Source organism: Protopterus annectens, chromosome 12.part0 (assembly GCF_019279795.1).
Source record: "Protopterus annectens isolate FY-2018-M chromosome 12.part0, PAN1.0, whole genome shotgun sequence".
Taxonomy (NCBI): domain Eukaryota; kingdom Metazoa; phylum Chordata; order Ceratodontiformes; family Protopteridae; genus Protopterus; species Protopterus annectens.
In genome coordinates this window covers 473,921,498-473,941,674 of record NC_056746.1, presented here as the reverse complement: position 1 = coordinate 473,941,674, position 20,177 = coordinate 473,921,498, and the positions used below count along the sequence as shown (strand labels likewise).

The following is a 20,177-nucleotide window of genomic DNA, read 5'->3' as shown; positions in this document are numbered from 1 at the left end:
CAGTCCCTTACTTATGTGTATAAATTATTATTTAATTTTAAATAAAGACATCACAGTATCTGAAAATATGATCTGATATTGTTAATCCTCGTTCAGTCCTTACATGTGGGTATCGGTTTTGACCTCGGAACCAAAACGGCCATCTTCCAAGATCACGTCAGCTACAAACTCTCGAGCTAAAAACTCATACCCAGAATTCCCCTCTCCCTGTTATCTCAGATTTGGCTATCCGTGTCGCATTTGGTCATGTCAAGCTGCTTCTCTTGAGCTAAATAAAGTATTTTCTTCATATTAAGTTCTAAGACAGCTTTTTTTCACAAAAAAAGTTATTAGATAGTTATCTCTTACCTTATCGCATTTAGCGACTACCCTTTTTTGAATCCTTTTAAATTCCTTTCCTCTCTTTTTACCGCAAGGTAATTCCTTTTTTACCATCGTTAGTAAACCCCTTTTCCTTCTTACCTTCGGGTATTTCTTGTACCATTGCTGGTATTTTTCTGTTTTTTTTCTTTCTTTCCTTAACAATCGTGACAAATAAAAAAGGTAGCCCAGGGTTTAAAAGATGTTTAGATTGTGGACATAAATTACCTACTTCAGATGCAAATTCCCTGTGTGTCTATTGCTTGGGTGTGCCTTATTTAACAGTTGACCCGCCTTGCGGGATTTGTAAGAATTTCTATAATAGGACGTTAATTGAGAGGAAAAATAAATTAATATTGAAGGGGCTACTTAAATCTCCTTTTTCAAAGGCTATTTCTAGGTTGGAGGCTTCAACCCCGCCAAGATCCCATAAGAAAAAGAGTGATGAACATAAAAAGGTCAAGTCTCTTCCTTCGTCCCCAACTGGGGACCCTCAGGAACCGAGACTCAAGAAAGCTAAGCTTTCCAGTTCGGATTTGACTTCTTCGTCTCCAGCGCTTTCGGTGCCTAGATCTTCGGCACCAAGGCTATCGTGCCATCTGAGACCTCGGCACTGACTAGTGTGCCCCATACCTCATCGGTACCGAGGAGCTCCTCGGTTCAGACTCCCTTACCAGCACCGACTGTCCAGTCGATGCAGACTGTTATGACGTCGATGGATGTTTGGACACCCATTTCCTTTTCGGTTCCAACAACTTATCCGGCACTGACTACCCTCTCGGTACCGACCATTCAGTTTTCATCACCGATGTTTTCGGCTCAGGCCTTAGCACCAACAACCACTTTGGTACTGACCTCATTGTTGGTGCAGACCACGCCTCTGGCACCGATTATTTCCTCAGTGCAGACACCAGTAGTTCAGTCCATTACAGCTCTGTTGTTCTCAGTGCAGACCACCTCTGTGGTGGGCACAGAGTTTGCTCCATCCTTAGATAGACCTGATTTTCCCTCAGCCATGTCTGTGAAATCCGCTAGAAGCCTCTCTGAAAATGATGTGTTGCATCTTGTGGATCAAGTGCTTTTGGCCAGGGGTATCCCACCCCCCAGGACCTATCCTTCCTCAGGAGGTGATCACCCTTTACCAAAGACCCCTACTTATTCTCCTCCTTCATCTTTGAAGCCCCTTGATATAGCACAGTCTTCCCCCACTACTGTTCCTTTTATGGACCTCACTAAGGAACCGCAGTTGCCTTTGTGGCAGGATAGTCTTATCACAGCCCAGGATGTCAGCTGTGGTGTACGTACTTTGGCATTTCACAGCCATCCAGGGACACCAAGTCGACAGGCTGAGCCACTTAGGCGAGGGATGATCCCTGCCTTGTGGCCTCATCCCTCTTTAGGTTGACCAGCCTTCCAGCTTATGGAGAAGGCTCTGGTGTTGGTTGGTGATCTTATGCTATCACTCTCTCCACCCTCCTCTGGACCACATTGTACACAAGTCACTCCTCGCAGACACCAGGCGCAAGGGCCTCAGGACATACTCCCACAGGAGACCCCTTTTGAGCTGTCTTCCCCAGCTTCTCCCTCTGAGGAAGATCATCAAAAGAGCTTATGCAAGAGGAAGCACATGGACTCTACAGAGGAGTCCCTTACTGAAGACACAGACTTTGATGATGGAGAAGGGTCCCCTCAATCACCCTCTGATGTATCCTTTGGTGATATCCTTGAAATCCTTAAACAGAGAGGTGACTGGCAGCCCTCTAACCTGACCTCTGAAGAGTCTGTGTTCCTGCAGGCCTTTCGTGCCCGGCCCCATACCTCCTGGGTTACTCCACCTGCTGATAAACTTGTCTGACTCATCGTGCAGCATGCGTGGGAAGCTCCTGACACTGTTGAGGCCATTCCCCGGAGGCCAGATAAAACTTTGTCCCCTCCTGCTAGTGATCCCCATTGGTACAAAGGTCTTCATGTAGATGCTTTGGTGGTGACGGCTGCAACTAAAAAGGAGCTGGTGGAAGAAGAAAGCCAGACTGTCCATCCACCCAACAAAGATTCCCGGGCTCTGGACAGAATAGGGAAGCATACTTTTGCATCAGCAACCTTTGCAGTCAGGTCCCTGAACTATATAGCACATTTTACCAGGCTTCAAAGAGACTTAATTTCTGAGATCTCTGAAACTTTGGCTGGAGCTGTGTCTGATGAGGTCCGTGACAAGGTGGCCTCTCAGTTAGCCACCATCGAATCAATATCTACCTCATCCATTCACCTGATATCTCATGCATCAGAAGGAGCAGCTAGAGCGACGGGTTCAGGCATTGTTCTGAGATGACATGCCTGGATGCGCTTGTGTAATTTCGCAGTACCCTTCAAGGCTTCCTTTCTCAATGTTCCCATCAAAGCCTTGTCGTTGTTCGGACCCAAGGTTAAAAGTACATTGGCCAGATGTGAACAGGATGGTAAGAACCTTTCTGCTTTGGGTGTCCATTATTTTTCCCCTCAACTGGCTTTCTCCAGAAACCAGAAAAGTGGGAAGATATGGCACAAAATATCTCACGGTTCTTTCTGTGACACACAGGCTGAGTTCTCCCCTAGAGGCAGAGGGGGAAACTCTCAGGGAAGATGCCCCTTTCTGGGCAGAGGGGGTCTGCATAACCAGAGTTCCAGGGATTCTTTCCCTGGCCAATCCTACCAGCACTCCTGAAGAGCTGCCCAACTGCTTTCCTCTGGAAGTGGTTGGGGGTCGTTTCTCTTTGTACCCTTCTGCCTGGCTAACCATTACCACCGATTCCTGGGTACAAAGGCTAATAACCAGAGGTTATCATATCCCCTTCGATCTTTGTCCTGCTCCCCTAACAAGCTTACCCGACATTCCACTCAGTCAAAGGGAAGAAGCAGCATTAGAGATTTCAAAGCTGCTAAGAAAAAGAGTCATCCAAATAGTCCCTCCAGACCAGATAGGATCCGGATTCTACTCAAGACTATTTTTGGTGCCAAAGAACACCGGGGACTGGAGACCAATTTTGGATCTCAGTGTATTGAACAAGTTTGTAAAAGTACAGAAATTCCAGATGGTCACAATACAGTCTATCCTTCCACTTTTGAAAAAAGACAATTGGATGTGCTCGACAGATCTTCAAGATGCGTACTACCACATAAAAGTTGACAGACCATCAAGAAGATTCCTTCACTTCCGTGTTGGAGCCAGTCATTACCAGTTCAGAGTACTGCCTTTTGTACTCTCTACAGCCCCCAGAGTGTTCACAAAGTACATGACAGTCATCACAGCTCACTTGCAACTACAAGGATTCCAGGTGTTTCCATACCTAGACTGGCTCATCTCAGCCCCAACCAGACATCTATTGGAAGAAGCCCTGACATACTCTCTCTTCACTGCAGAAAGGCTAGGCATAACCATAAACTGACAAAAAATGCAATCTCACCCCATCTCAGTCTACAGAATTCATAGGGGTCATCTTGAATACAAAGAATTGTAGAACATCCATTCCAGAGCACAGAATTCTAAGGATAAAGCAGCAACTGATTCCAATCCTTTCAAGGGAGAAATCCACAGCTCATTCTGTTCTCCAGTTGGGTTCCATGGCAGCCTTCATTACAATTGTCCCCCTGGCCAGGTTTCACATGAGACTTCTACAATGGCTACTGCTCACCCAATGGTATCCCTTTCAGTACCCTCTTTCAGCCAAGATTCGGGTAACTCACAGGTGCAATTAACATCTAAATTGGTGGATGGCACACAATCCATCACAATGGTCTCGCCCCTTCTCCCCCCAACAGCCCAAGTCTACAGTGACCACGGGGGCCTCCTTGATGGGGTGAGGGGGTCTTTTTCAGGGACAGACAGTCCAAGGTACTTGGTCCAAAATGGAGGTCCATCTGCATATAAATATTCTAGAGGTGAGGGCGGTGCTTCTATCTCTGCAAGCATTCCATGCCCTGCTGCTGTCTGGGACTATTACGCTACAAAGAAACAGTTCAACCGTGGTTTAAATTCTGCTATTCCTTATTTTCACCAATATCAAAGGAAAACGAATAGATAGAAAAATGCTCTCTTTATTGGTAAAAACAACAAAGCTTTCGGGAATGCCCCTTCTTCAGTGTTCAATTACATTAATTAAAACAATCACATATATAGGATAAAACAGCAAACCATCTGACACAGCCATCCAATAAAAAACAGAGCAGCACACATAATAAATGATTAATTAATAAATCATTTTTTAAAAATACATTTTTTTTAAAAAAAATACCACTATATAGAAAAGACATATCTTTGGGTATATATATATATATATATATATATATATATATATATATATAAAACTTAAACTGTAAGTGAAAATTTCAAAGGCATATAATTAGCAGAAATGCATACTTTAAGCAATAGTAAAACAACTATTTATATTGTTTTTGCTTAAAATCTAACATAGGTTTAATTGTTACCATATTATTTAGACCAGGTGCTCTGTCTGCCTCAAGTCTTATGATCCATTTATATTCAGATATCTCCAATTTATTATTTATATCCCCAAGCCTCAGACTTCTATGTATAACTTCTAAAACCTTAAATGTAAAACTATGCGAAATTCCCTTTTCCATCTTATGCTGTGCTAATGCATTAGAAGGGATATTCCTTTTTATGTCCGATTTATGCTCAATGATGCGATCTTTCAAGCACCTTGAGCATTTTTCAGTGTAGAACCCTGGGCATTGTGTGCAAGTAGTCAGGTATACTACCATCATGGTGCAGCAGATTCACCTCAAAGTCTTTGTAACATAGCACCAAGTAAAGTCTTTGTAACATAGCACCAAGTAACACATAATGTTGGAACAATTCCCTGCCATGGATGCAGTTGTTCTGACATTTGTGAGAAAAAATTCTTTGAGCACCCGATAAGTAAGTTAAGATATGAGATTAAGTATCAAGCAACTTGTAAAACCTATGTTAGATTTGGTTTCCCTTCCTTTGGCCTCACCTGCTAGATCAATGGTGGATTATCCATCCAACCCCAGGGTTGATCTCCCATCCACAGAATCTGATTCACCCCAACTTGAACAGCCTGAAGCTCAGAGCTTGGCTCCACCAATTCCTTTGATTGCCAGGCAGAATGATCTTTCTTTGCCAGTATGTGATATTCTTATTGCATCTCATAAGTCTTCCACCAGAATTACGTATCTCAGCAAGTGGAAAAGATTTACTTTTTGGCTAAAAGAAAAACAAGTAGATCCTTTTTCAGCACCAGTGTTGATAGTACTGGAATATCTGTCTACCCTATTTCAGTCCAGTCTATCTGCCTCTACCATTAGAGTTCATTTGGCTGCAATATCTAATTTTCATGATGGTGTCCAAGACTCTTCTCTTATGACACACAAATTATACAAGACTTTCATAAAAGGTGTGAATCATCTAAGACCCCCATTTAGACAACCTACTCAACCATGGAACCTGTCATTAGTCCTACAAGCTTTGACAATACCACCTTTTGAACCAGCTTCTTCTTGCGTCCTCAAATATTTGTCATGGAAAACCTTGTTTTTGGTTGCCATTACTTCTGCCAGACGCATCTCTGAGCTTCACGCCTTATGCATCAAGAGACCATATTTGATTTTTCATAGAGATAGAGTGTCATTGAGAACTAAACCTTCCTTTCTGCCAAAAGTGATCTCTGAAATATCCATTAATCAAACCATTGAATTGCCAGTTTTCTTCCCCAATCATTCAAACAGAGGAGAGTATTGCCTACATACCCTAGATATTCGCAGACAAATTTGCTTCTACTTGAACAGGACAAAGGCTTCCCATAAATCAGGCCAGTTATTGTGGCCTATTATGGACATAGATTTGGATGTGCTGTTGCTAAGGTCACATTGGCTAGATGGTTAAAAGACTGCATAACCTTCATTTATAGAAAATGTAATATTCCATTACCTACTGCCATAAAGGCTCATTCTACAAGGTCAGTGGAAACGTCTGCTGCTTTCCATGCCAGAGCCTCTTTACATGACATTTGTGCAGCTGCAACTTGGGCTGCTCCTCATACCTTCCTCAATCATTACAAATTGGATATGGCCTCCAGGGGAACAGCATCTTTTGGTTCTATCCTGCTCCAGAATGTCCTTCCATGAGAGCCTCCCAGGAGTAAAGGTAGCTGGGGACTCTGTCCCACATGTAAGGACTGAACGAGGATTAACAATATCAGATAAAGAAGTTATGTCTTACCATAACGTTCCATCTGTATTGTTGATCCTCATTCAGTCATTACAACCCTCCCTCCTTCCCCCTCCTGTGGCTTCTAGTGGATCTCACCATCTGGTTCTGTTAGGTCATTTGACCAGAGGTAGCCTCTACCTTCTTTTGACTTGCAAACTCAATCTGAGGTAACAGGGAGAAGGGAATTCTGGGTAAGAGTTTTTAGCTCCAGAGTTTGTAGCTGGCGCGAGCTTGGAAGATGGCCGGCTCGGTTCCGAGATCGGAACCGATACCCACATGTAATGACTGAACAAGGATCAACAAAACAGATGGAACATTATGGTAAGACATAACTTCTTTTTTTCCCCAAAGTAAATTTCTTTGCTATTATTTCAGGTTTTTCACTAGTTTGAGATCATACCTGCAGACCTGGATAAAAAATATATCTACTGAACATAAAGCAACCTAACTCTGTACTGTTTTATTGAAATTCAGCTGGGATGCAAGAAAGTTAATTAGTATTTTGTCTTTCTCAAATACTGATTCATTATTTATTTATGTATTTATTTTTTACCGGGGTATTGTACTGATTCCCATGGACCAATTTCAGGCATAGCCTGGGTGATTACAATCATAACAGTAAAGTAATAGACATGAAACTAAAAATAATGAAAGAGGTCTAGAGAACATCTGTACAGAAAAGCAGTAAGCAACTACATGGTCACATGTATGTTTAGTAGAGAAAAATTTTACAGTTTACAGTATGTACATAGCTGAGTGTAAAATAATACAAAAACAGCAAGTTAGACATTTAGCTCAGATGAGCAGGCAATGGTTACAACTATGTATGAGTCAGAGTTAGAGGATGAATTGCAGGGTTATACATGGCTAGATGAAATGGTAACCATATGGCTTTCCTGAGAGGGGGGCAGTGGTGTTCCTGAGCAGAAGAGTTGGTCAGGAAATAGTATACATATTTGTAATCATTTGTAAAACTGTTATAGCAGGGGACTCTTGCTATAATGTGTAGGCTATATTTGAGTTGTGATAGAACTTTTTTTCCAATGGCTATTCAAGCTGGAACAGAGAGGAAGTAAGAATGTATTTCCCCCAGAATATTACAGATATGACTTTTCCCTTGTTTTGTCTATACGGGGCTTGTAAGTTGAGGGTCTTGTCTAGCCATACTCTAGGAAATTTGAAATTAGTTGATATTTTGATTTTGGTGTTGTTGTCTTTGATATTGGGTTTTATTGAAATTTTAGCTAGTTTATGGCAAACATGAAAAACATGCAATTTTTGGGTGGAGAATTGGCAAAGTAAGAATTTAAGTTAATTTACACAGTTGTTGAGAAAGAGAGGAGGCCATGTTTGGGTTGGGTTTTCATGACTGAGTGAGACTTGTAAAATCAAAATATGATCACATCATTATAATTTAAAAAAATGTTTGGAAGGTTGTCGGGTAGTTTACTAAAAATATATACACACTCAGGAGAGCAAACTGGAGCCTTTAGGGACTCTTTAAATAGTGGTACTTGTTTCAAAAAGCTTGAACTTAATTTGAAAATTAGATGCTTTTAAGGAAGTCTTTGCACCATTGATGTGACATGTGACTGATTTCTATGTCTACCATACTGTAAAGAAGTAGGCAAATTACAGGTTCTTACATGTTGGCTGGCCTTGGCATCTAAATGACTGACACTTTCTACTTAGACTCCATATGTAAATAGGGATGCAACATCAGTCTCTATAATTGGATGCCCAAGACGTCCATGACCAGACAAAGTATGTTGTAACAAAAGAACATGTCATTTGCATTTAAGTCACTATAACACATTATTCTTAAATATGGGCACAAGTTGTGTTTTTGGCCTACTTTCTGATGAAATCCCTGAACAGGTAAAAGTGCTAATACAGGTTTTTATTAGAATAAAGTTCTGTTTTAACTTCTGAACAGGTCTGCAGAAAAATTATTTAATTATTTCTTTAGAAGTATTTTTGGATTTACTTAACATTAAGCAGGAAGTATTCTTGAACTGTGTTTTTGGAAGCACCAGCAGATCTACCTTTAGAGCAATAAAGTTATCCAGATCATCTCTCACTCTCTAACATGACATTTATCTTTCCATAATGGGGATACATTTTAAAACAAGGAGACTGATTTTCATGTCTATGTCTACCATTTTGAACAAAGCAATAGTAAATCCATAGCTCTCCTTTCTTAGGTTTCCCAAGATTAATCAATTTTGAATTTCCCTACCATCCTTCCTCAGAAATGGCAAAGCTAATTCAGCTTATTTTAGATGCTAGAACTGGACAAACACCTGTCAGAGATTTGATCATATTACTTTGTATGTCACTTATCATATATTAAGGGAATAAAAAACCCAGATACTGGTCTTTAGTAAGAATGGATTTTTTCTCCACATCACAAAGTTTCTAATACTTTGGTTTAGAGACTGTTCTGTGTTGTGTGTACTGCTACATTTATTTATAGTCAGTAGTCTTTTTTATACTGTCTATGCACTGTCATATTACTAGAAAAACCCAGACTGCATTTTTGTCTAAATCAATTAAAGGAATTAAAAGCAGTAAAAAAAATCAATAAGTCAAAAATCAAAATTCATCTTCACTAAATTACACATTTTTAGCACACAGCATGCTGGCAAATGAATCTCAAACAAAGAAAAAGTAGTAATATAGCCCTCATGTTGTTCAATAAGGGTCATTTGTTATATGCACTTATATAAATATTGCAATAAACTTTGAATTAAATGCTCGGGGGAGGTGAATTTCCCTTTAACAAGCACTACTAGTTTTTAAACTCCACTTGGTACACAAGAACTTCTGGAACTAATTCCTGAAGTGCTTAGAATCTCCTTGTACGGGGCGTGGCCAAGGATGAACACAGGATAGCAGCAGATTTCTTCAGCTCCACCAATTTCATTACATTGACAGGAATTAATTACTTAAAAAATTTATTTTTGAAGTAATTTTCTTTCTAAATATGTTTGTTTTATATAGTTCTTGAACTATATCTAAAAAAGAAAGGAAATCTTAATAATATTCCTGTCAGAAATTACTTTGGAAATTTTCCTGTCAGTTTATCAGTCTGAAATGAGTTCCAGTAAGACAAATTCTCAAGACTCCAGCATCAAGAAAGAACTTCAGTCTCTGATAATTATAGTCCAGCAACTTACTGCTAAGATGGATAAAATGGATACTAAAATAGACACTTTCATAGAAAAAACTACAAAACAAATAGACTTGTTACATATGGACCTGCAACAACAGAAGATCCAGATGACAGGCATAGAAGAAGCTGTGAATGACATGGAAAATAGAATACAAGAAGAGGAAATCAACATTGAGTTTCTGCTGAAACAAAATACACATTTACAAACAAAGCTGGATGACCTGGAAAATAGATCTAGGCAATAACATTAGGATTTTTGGACTGCCAGAAAATATTGAAGGTAACAATATTACTTCTTTTTTAACAACATGGCTCCCTAAAACTTTAGATTTACCAGAAGCATTCTCTTTTGGTATCGAAAGAGCACATAGATCTATAGCTAATACTAACTCTAACAAAAACTATCCTAGATCAGTTATAGTTAGATTTCTATCATCTTTTGATAAAGAGATGGTTCTTAAATCTGCTTGGGCTAAAGCTCCTGTTAAGATTAATGAAACAACTGTGCGTTTTGACAATGACTATTCTTCCATGGTATTAGCTAAAAGAAAAGTTTTTCTGCCACTAATAAGGGAGCTTAAAAAAGCACAGTTTAAAACATACCTTCTGTTTCCTGCCAAGCTTAAAATCTTCCTTCCTGGTGGTCCTAAAATTTTCGATGACTTAGACTCTGCTTTACTGAAGAAATGGAATGGGCTAGTCCTTCGTTAAAGAGACTGGCAACTGAAACTTCGTGGAAGACTTCAGAGAAGAAGAAGAGCCTAAAAAACAAATGATTTGTACTATGTTTTTTTTTTCTCTCTCATCATTTTATTTTATTATTAATCTTTTTAAATATAGTTCCTGCATTTCCAAGAAGCAACAAATATTTTGAAAAAGATTTAATCAAAGTTATTCTCTGTGTGCAAAGAAATGTTTTGTTTCATAACTAGTCAAAATATCTGGAGATTTAATGGCAAGCTGTGATTTAACTTGTTTCTCTTTCTGAAGAGGAAAAATAAGGTCAGTAATTTGATACATTTTTTTCCTTTAAAAGTTTATATGTTCTTCAAATGCTATTCCTAATTATACTTTCTTGATTACACTGCTTATGCTTGTTTGTAAATAATCTGTCATGCTTTAACCAATAATAATTAGAACTAAATAATAGTAAATAATATGTTTTATTTTTAACTCTATTAATATAAACAGTAAGTAACATTCTATTGTATATACTTCTTATAGCTTTCTCTTACATTTTTTTTTATTTCTGCCTTACACCCTTTTACTTTCTACTCTCTTTTCTTTTCTTTATTAATATATAGAAATGCTTTTGATCATATAGACACAGTAAATAATAAGATTTGCATAGGAGTTGAGTTGGGACAAAAATGTTGAGTTTTGTTACTTATTAATAATTTTGGGCTTGATTTCACTTACATAGAGTCTGTAATAACCTGTAGAATGCATTGTGAAGGTTTTGTCATGTTTAGATGCATTTACACTGCTAAATGAATGTTTGTCACTAGTCTTTAATAAGTTTCCCGCCAAAATGTTAAGAGAGACAATCTGGGATGTGGGCTGTCTCATGCACAGTGTCCATGAGCTACTTCAAAAGCTTCAACTCTGAGAATTCTCACAGAGAAGCTGAAAGCAGCTAGTCTCACCTTTGACCTAGATATCACACTGACACATCACAGATACAGGAATGACACTACCTAATTATACTTTCTTGATTACACTGCTTACGCTTGTTTGTAAATAATCTGTCATGCTTTAACTAATAATAATTAGAACTAAATAATGGTAAATAATATGTTTTATTTTTAACTCTATTAATATAAACAGTAAGTAATATTCTATTGTATATACTTCTTATAGCTTTCTCTTACATTTTTTTTTATTTCTGCCTTACACCCTTTTACTTTCTACTCTCTTTTTCTTTTCTTTATTAATATATAGAAATACGTTTGATCATATAGACACAGTAAATAATAAGATTCGCATATGAGTTGAGTTGGGACAAAAATGTTGAGTTTTGTTACTTATTAATAATTTTGGGCTTGATTTCACTTACATAGAGTCTGTAATAACCTGTAGAATTTGTGAAGGTTTTGTCATGTTTAGATGCATTTACACTGCTAAATGAATGTTTGTCACTAGTTTTTAATAAGTTTCCCGCCAAAATGTTAAGAGAGACAATCTGGGATGTGGGCTGTCTCATGCACAGTGTCCATGAGCTACTTCAAAAGCTTCAACTCTCAGAATTCTCACAGAGAAGCTGAAAGCAGCTGGTCTCACCTTTGACCTAGATATCACACTGACACATCACAGATACAGGAATAGCAGATTAATAATATGTGTTAAAAACCTATGTCCCAAACATATACATTACTATAACTCATTTAATTCATCTGATTGACAAGCATAAATAATTTTATAACTCTATACTGGAAGAAATTGTCATGTGATATATTTTAAAGCAGTAGTATAGCATGTTTGTAAAATCTGGTTACTAAAATGTGTTTGCTGTGCATTATTTTGTATAAAGCAGACAGATTTATTGAAGGGACAGCAATGTAAGATGGTGCTCAGTAAAGATACAACTCAGTGAGATCAGATATATATATATATGTATGTGTGTGTGTGTGTGTATGTGTGTGTGTGTATGTGCGTGTGTATGTTTGGTAAGGTTTATTTTAGTTTATATGATGCTGTTTTACCAAATGTGTAGTCTTGTCTTGCTAGATAATTGAATTGAAAACTGTTAACTTCAGTTAAATATAATTAGTATTAAATTGATAAGGTAGTAGCTGACGTACTGCTGCTTAGGGTAGGGGGTTAACTTGAGTGGTAAATACTACTCTAAGTTGGAGTTTACAACTCCAGGCTGGATGCAAGGTTTAATCCTTACATTATTTTCACTTGTTCATTGTTATTTGTATATAGTTTTGACATCCACAATATATTTTGTACATTCATTGTCACTACAAACAAAATTGAATCCTATACGAAATCCCATAAGAGATTCAATAAATACAGCTATATTTAAAGGTACACCTAAAGGAGGAGATGTAACATTACTTATCTTGTTATTTGTTATTTTGATCATAAGATTCTTAAGTTTTAAAAATGCCAAATGACATCTTTAAAAGGAATTTCTTTAAACATTAATGGATTGAATAATCCATGTAAAAGGGTAAGCCTAATAAGATACATTAATTTACATAAGGCCAACTTAGTCTTCCTACAAGAAACCCATCTCTTGAAAAAGATATTGATAAACTAGCCACAAACAAATATACAATATTGGTTAGTTCAGAGCACACTCAGAAAAAAGAGGAGTGGCTATTTTATGGAATAAAAGTATGCCCATTCCTAAAACCATTAAGTCTTATCAGGATGACAAAGGAATGTTTTCTATGGTTACAATACAAATTAATGGGAAGACTTACACTTTAATTAATGTATATTGGATACCTGGAATTGGTATTAATACAGTGAAACATCATCTTGATAAGATCATATCATTCTCTTTAGGAGATATTATTTTAGCTGGTGACTTTAATTGTATACTACATGAAAGTGATACTACCACTATAGGAAAGAGAAGAATTACATCTAATGCAAAACATTTAAAGGATTTTGCTAATTCTTATCATTTGAATGATATTAATAATCAGATAGATTCAAAATCATTACCATACACCTTTTTTTCTAACAGATACAAACTTATTCAAAAATAGATAGAGTCTTTATTTCTAACCAGATGGTAACAGATTTAATTAATTCCAAAATTATTTCATGTCCTATATCTGATCATAATTCAATTGTTTTTGAATTCATGATAAAAAATACTCATAATGTTCAGATCAAAAGGATACCAGCATAGTTAACTCAACTAAAAGACTATAAAGAATATATACTTTCAGAAGTAAAACATTTTTTAGACATAAATAACACTCCTGAAGTCTCCATTGTTTATGTTTGGGATGCCTTAAAATCATATCTATATGGACAAAGTATCAGATGGTATAATAATAAAAGGAAATCTTGGGATAAGGAATTGTTAGATATTCAAAGTAAATTAGACTCTTATAAACATAATAATAAAGAAAATATTATGGACAAGAAAGTTATTGAAGAAATAAACAAACTAAATGAGAAATACAAAGAAATTTTAACTCATAAAGTTAAAATAACTTTAGAGAAATACAAGTTTTTGTCTTATTCAATAAGCCCCAAATACTTACATAGACTTAAAAATAAAACAAAAGGTTGAATAAACAAAACCATATCAAAGAAATCTTTTCTCTAAGGAAAAGAAGAATGTTTCTAGTATACCAGAAATACTAGATGAATTTAGAAATCACTTTCACAAAATTAACCATAATAATATTAACATGGAACCTAAAGATAAAATAAAGGAGTTTATAACCACAAATATGAATAAAAAGCTTAATAAACAACAGATTAAACTATTGGACAAGAGTATTTCATATACAGAAGTTATTACACAAATAAATAAGCTTAAATCAAACAAAGCACCGGGTAATGATGGTATTATACCAGAGATATATAAAATCCTTTCTAAAAATACATATTCATTAATACATAAGGTTTTTATTTTGGCCCAAACTGAGTTAATAACCTCCCCATCTTGGCAATATACATTTATTTCGCCAATTTTAAAACCTAATAAAGATCCAACTATTTGTTCTTCATATCGGCCCATCTCATTACTTAATGTTGATTATAAAATGTTTATGAATATCTTTGCTGATAGATTGAAGACAATCATTCCCGGCATTATAGATATAGTTCAGACAGGCTTCATTGTAAATAGAAATACTTTTGATAATATAAGAAGAACTTTAACATTAATAGATTTTGCAAATAGGAAAAAGAAAGATTTAACACTTATTAGTCTTGATATAAGTTCAGCATTTGATTCAGTAAGTTGGGACTATCTGTTTACCTTAATGAAGTGCACAAACTTCTCGGATGCATTTGTAAATCTAATTGAACATTTATACAAAGGAACGTTGGCTTATATTAAGGTAGGAACATATGTTTCACAAAAAATACCCATTCTTAAAGGTACTAAACAAGGATGTCCACTTTCTCCACTATTATTCACTTTAGTAATAGAGCCTTGGGCTAATTTGATCAGAAACAGTACTGACATAGAGGGTTTTGAAATAGATGAAAATACAACATCCAAAATTCAACTTTTGCAGATGATGTTCTAATTACATCAGCAGGATCTAATTCTTCTATACAGTCTCTATTTGATAACATGATGAATTTTAAAAGTATTTCTGGTTTAATATTCAATGAAGAAAAAACTAAAATACTACCTATATATACACGAAAAAATATTCTCATTAGTGATTTTACTAAATATGTACCCAATTCAGGTCAGATAACTTATTTAGGTATAATACTATCTAAAGATATTAAATCTATTATATATAATAATTATAATACCTGTTTTCTTAATATACAAAATCTTTTTAAGACCTGGAATAATATGTTTTTTACTATGGAGGAGAGACTTACAATTATTAAAATGATAATATTCCCCAAGATTTTATACTTAATACAATCAATAATACTTCCACCTACAAAAATAATTATCAAGAAACTGAACACACTAATGTTAAATTTCTTATGGGCACCTAATAGACCTAGGATTGCATTAAAGAAACATACTAATAGCTGGTCTCAAGGGGGTATTTCTTTTCCAGACTTTAATTTATATACTATCTCTTCTATTGTAAAAGTTATTACTTCATTAATAGATCAGTCATATGTCACAAAATGGAAAGATTATTGGGAGCTAATTAGTATACACTTCATGAAAATCTCCTTAACACATAAAAATATGATTGTAAATAACTCCATGTTATGGTTACTAAAGGAATTTTGTACTTCACCTATTACACCTAAACATATGGTTTGTTACCCATTAAATATTATTATTAGTTATTGTAACTTTATATTCATGCACCCTAAGTATAGGGAATGGAATTTTATTGTATTTCCTATAATGTATACTCAGGGTATGCTTTTGTCATCTACTTCTGAAGGAACTCATTTAGCTATAGATAATGATCTAAAGTACTGGTATCAGTTGATATCTGATAATAAAGTTAAAAATCTAGATTTCTTAAAACAAGAATTTGATCTAAGAGAAACTTGCTGGTTAGAGGTTCAGACTTTTAGACAACATTTCATTAATAAAATAGATTTAATGTCTATAACTGTTAAAGAATCTATTCCAACACTGATTGATTACTTGATATTAAATTTACAACATAAAGTTTCTGATAAAGGTAAACTTTCATAGATACATAAAGTTATCAGACAAGAAACTTTTTACAGTGTATATTCATACTGGAATTATTTCACTTCTATTAATGGGGACCCACCAAATCAACAAGATAAACAATATATATTGGAATCTGCTTATAGAACTACGTCTTCCATTGTCTGGAGACTTTATACATCGAAATTTTTACATAGATCTTTTTATACACCTTTGATGATGAATAAAATAAATAATAAAGATAATCTATGTAAGAGATGTAATGTAGAAATTAATGCTGACTGGGCTCATATGTTTTATGACTGTATAAGATTGAAAGAATACTGGAAGTCAATTAATGAATTTTTGCAGGCTCTTTTTACAGATAATTTCATTATTTCTAAATCTCTTATATTATTCAACACACCTGTACCTCAAAGTGTTAAAAAGGTTAAGCTTCCCTTGTTATGGTCTATTCTAGCAGTGGCTAGGAAAATAATAACTAGAAATTGGATTTCAGATACACCTCCTTCGTTCAATGAATTTAAAAATGTTACGAATATAGTGTGCCATATGGGAATAAACACAATTAGGACTAGAACAAACAGAAAAACATCTTATTTTATTGTATGGGATAATTTACAAAATTTGTTAAAAAAATTTTAATTTCAATAGCGTGATATTTTAGTTTAATTAATTGATCTGATTGTAGTGGATGTCTTTGTAAATACTTTAGTTGTTTTGTTGAATATTATAATAATACCTATTTTTAATTACTTGTATAAAATTGTTATGATATTTCTCTTATATGTTAAAACAATAAACCTGTTTTGAAAAAAAAAAAGAATCTCCTTGTACAATACCATAAGGAGATATTATGTAACTGAACTCCTCTGCAATGTACACACATCTATAAACTTAACAGAACCCCGGAACAGCAAACTATTCTGCTATCAGATACACATTTTCATATAATTCATTTACTGGATTCAACCAATGAATAAATCCGATCAATGAAACAGTATTACAAAAATGTAACAGCATGCCATTGTCTAAGCTGAATGCTATAAAAGAACTGAACTGCTGCCTTTTTTCTAGAGAGAAGAAATCAAGACATTTATTTCAACAGACATTATTTAAAAAATTATGTAAAGACGGGTGTTTTAAGGATAACAACTTAAATGTTAAATCAAGTACCACATAAAAAATACATGAAATTTGTTAGACAAACCAGTTTAGCTCCTTTAACACCGTAAGCACGTCATACTAATAAAACATAATTTAACTGACAGATAATTTTCAGTGGAATATTATGGCTTGTGCATTTAATGGGACTTATTGTAAAATATATAAGAGTCTATAACAGTAAGTATATCTGAACATATTTATGATATGAATGTATTGGCACTGTCCCGTATATTACCTGTGATGTCTGTATAAATTATTTGTGTTTGTACTGATAAAAGCTGAAGTGGTTCTATGGAAAACTACTAGTCTGCAAAAATCTAATGCCATATAGTTCATATCACGGCATTTTAATATAATGCATCTGCATGCTACAGGAGTTCTTTAAATTCTGCAGAGAATTATTACATTGCAATAAAGAAACCCTTATAAAAGGAAAGAATTCGAATACAATGGATTCTAAATGAGTTTCAGTGCTGCAAACAGAGAAAATGAAAAATTAATTCAAAAAAATCAGTATTGAAAATAAAGAGGATATAAAGTTCTTTACAGTGATTGAAATATATGCCTTTTCTTCATATGGTCTTGCTATAATGTCCAACATTAAGCTTCTAAGCAGGTTGTTACTTGACATTTGCTGTAGGTGTTGGACAAAAATTTTGGGTTCTTCTCCTGTCAAAAGTAATCAATCATTCTGTGTACAAAAATATTATCAGTTCATTTCATCAATATCTAACTGACTCATTGATTACAGATTCTTGCCTTTACATTTGATATCCCTTTTATTCATTATTTTGTTCTTAGGGTATACTAATGTTGCCGCAATTTCAAAACGCTCATTTAGAAACAATATATTTATTACTAGTTTAAAAAAAAATCCTGATGATACAACATCTGAAAATAAATAAATATGCATATGTTTATGTACATGTGCATGCTGGGGATGTGAAAAATGACAAAATCCAGGAAGCAGAATTCCAGAACAGTACAAAATCCATTGTTCCTCCTACTTTAAATCTACATCTCTCTCTTTTTTTTAATTGCAAGCTGTTTCACAGAACTTAAGGCACACTTCAGTTTATTCCCACAGAGTTCTCCCTTTTTCTCATGAATGAAATAGCAAAATGAGAAATGAGGAATTTCTGATTTCTGCACAGGCATAGGGAAGAAGTTCACAGATCTTACATGGAATATTTCAGTGAAAATGTGGAATTTCTTTGGCATTTACAGTGGAAATAAGCATCTGCCATTCCACGTGGCATTATGGTCCTACGTTTGCCAATTAAATTAAAATAGATTTGTGTGGTGCATCTGCAGCCTGTTCATTTTTGGGACCTATGCTACTAGTTTCCCCTGAAATGTTCAAAACCGGCATTTCCTAAAAAATGTCTTCACTGTAAACAATGCAATACTTTGCGTGTTTATATTATAACGTAACTAGTAGCTAAGATCTAGAACATTTATACTTAATCAGGCACCACGTTGGGCTGAAATCAAGGAAAATCAAGTAATCTGCTGAAATTCAATTTACTATATACTGGGCACAATCACAAAATCAGTGGCAGCTTCCATACTTTGATCTAAGTTCCTCAAAATGCTGCAATATTTTGCTTATATTAGAGCATCTGTTTCTTCAGAAATGTGATTAATGTAATAAAGTTAAAAACTGTCACAGTAGGTATGGACAAAATGAATTTTGGTAAACTACAATGGTAATATCAAGAGTGTCAAAGAAAGAGAAATGTTCTTACCATGCTCCCCCACAAAATGATGAAGTTTCCCATATGGGTCTGTGTTGTGGTTAGCAGAGCCCCTACCCATCTTTACAGGGGTGCTGCTGTTGCTTTTATTTCTCTTTGCTTTTGGTGTCAAGCTTGCCCTATTGGTCATAGATGGCATTATCGTTGGATAGTTCATGCTACCATGACGGGACAGTCCGGTATAGAGTTTGACACTAGTCGTTGCATTGGAAGACTTGCATTTAACCTGCGGCCCTTCAAAGTGACAATCTGCATGATAGATGCTGTGGACAGATTCAGTGCCTGATGGAGGGTTTTGAAGGTTCAGTGTTGGGGATGGAAGCATTAGTTGACTGCCTGACTTCACTGATTTCATTTCCACATCACAGATCTCAGGACTTCCCCTTGGTCCTCTGGAATTCCCATTACTTATATGGTAATGGTGGTGGTGATGATGATGATGGTGATGAATTAAATGATGAATGGACTTAATCCTTCTTTTACTCCTGTGATTTCTGCCTTGTCCATTTACAGTGTTGTTAGGGTTGACTTTCTTTCTGCGTTTGCTCTGCCAGTTATTGTATAGTCGCAGCAATCGTCGTTTTACCTTTCTGAAAATGTGGCAAATGTATTTGATAAGCTCCTCATAGCAGCTGCCAGGTTCTGAGAAGCTTGCAATTGTGCTATCGTTAGAGAGAAAACGAGCACGCTGCTCCTGCATCAGCTGGTTTTCCCGCTGCTTTGTTTCTGAAAACTGTGTTGCTATCACTACGAGGCACAGGTTAATCATGAAGAAAGATCCAACCTGCAAAGAATAATATCACATCGTCATCCATAATTTTAAACAAGGTTCAACTGATAGTTAAATGTAGTATGAAAACATAACCTTTCAATGCCAACAAAATAATCTGAAGCTTTATTTTCTCATTCTGCATAAACTCATCCTTTTTAAATGGTCTCATATTTTATTTTAAAGTTGGCAATTATCTGTTTGAATAACTTAATATATTCTTTTAAACCAGAATGCATCAGAATGGAACTAAACAATATAAGCAGTGAAATAAACAGCTGAATAAGTTCACTTTCATATTAATGTTGTCCAACTTAAGTTCTGGTTGATAGAGCATTTATTTAAATAAAAAGACATTGATGTCTAAGTAATATCTTAATACAGGAAATTACTAACCTGTCAGTTAAAAC

General features: G+C 35.3%; 1 protein-coding gene across 2 annotated transcripts in view; it reads right to left on the bottom strand.

Moving 5' to 3' along the window:
- Positions 1 to 20,177, bottom strand: part of CACNA1H (calcium voltage-gated channel subunit alpha1 H) — a 2,347,924-nt gene that overhangs the window by 1,354,574 nt on the left and 973,173 nt on the right. For both annotated transcript variants that reach the window (XM_044089567.1, XM_044089568.1), the window contains exon 7: positions 18,990 to 19,782. In XM_044089567.1, the coding sequence (XP_043945502.1) occupies positions 18,990 to 19,782 (793 nt within the window). The remainder of the gene's footprint in view (positions 1 to 18,989; positions 19,783 to 20,177) is intronic.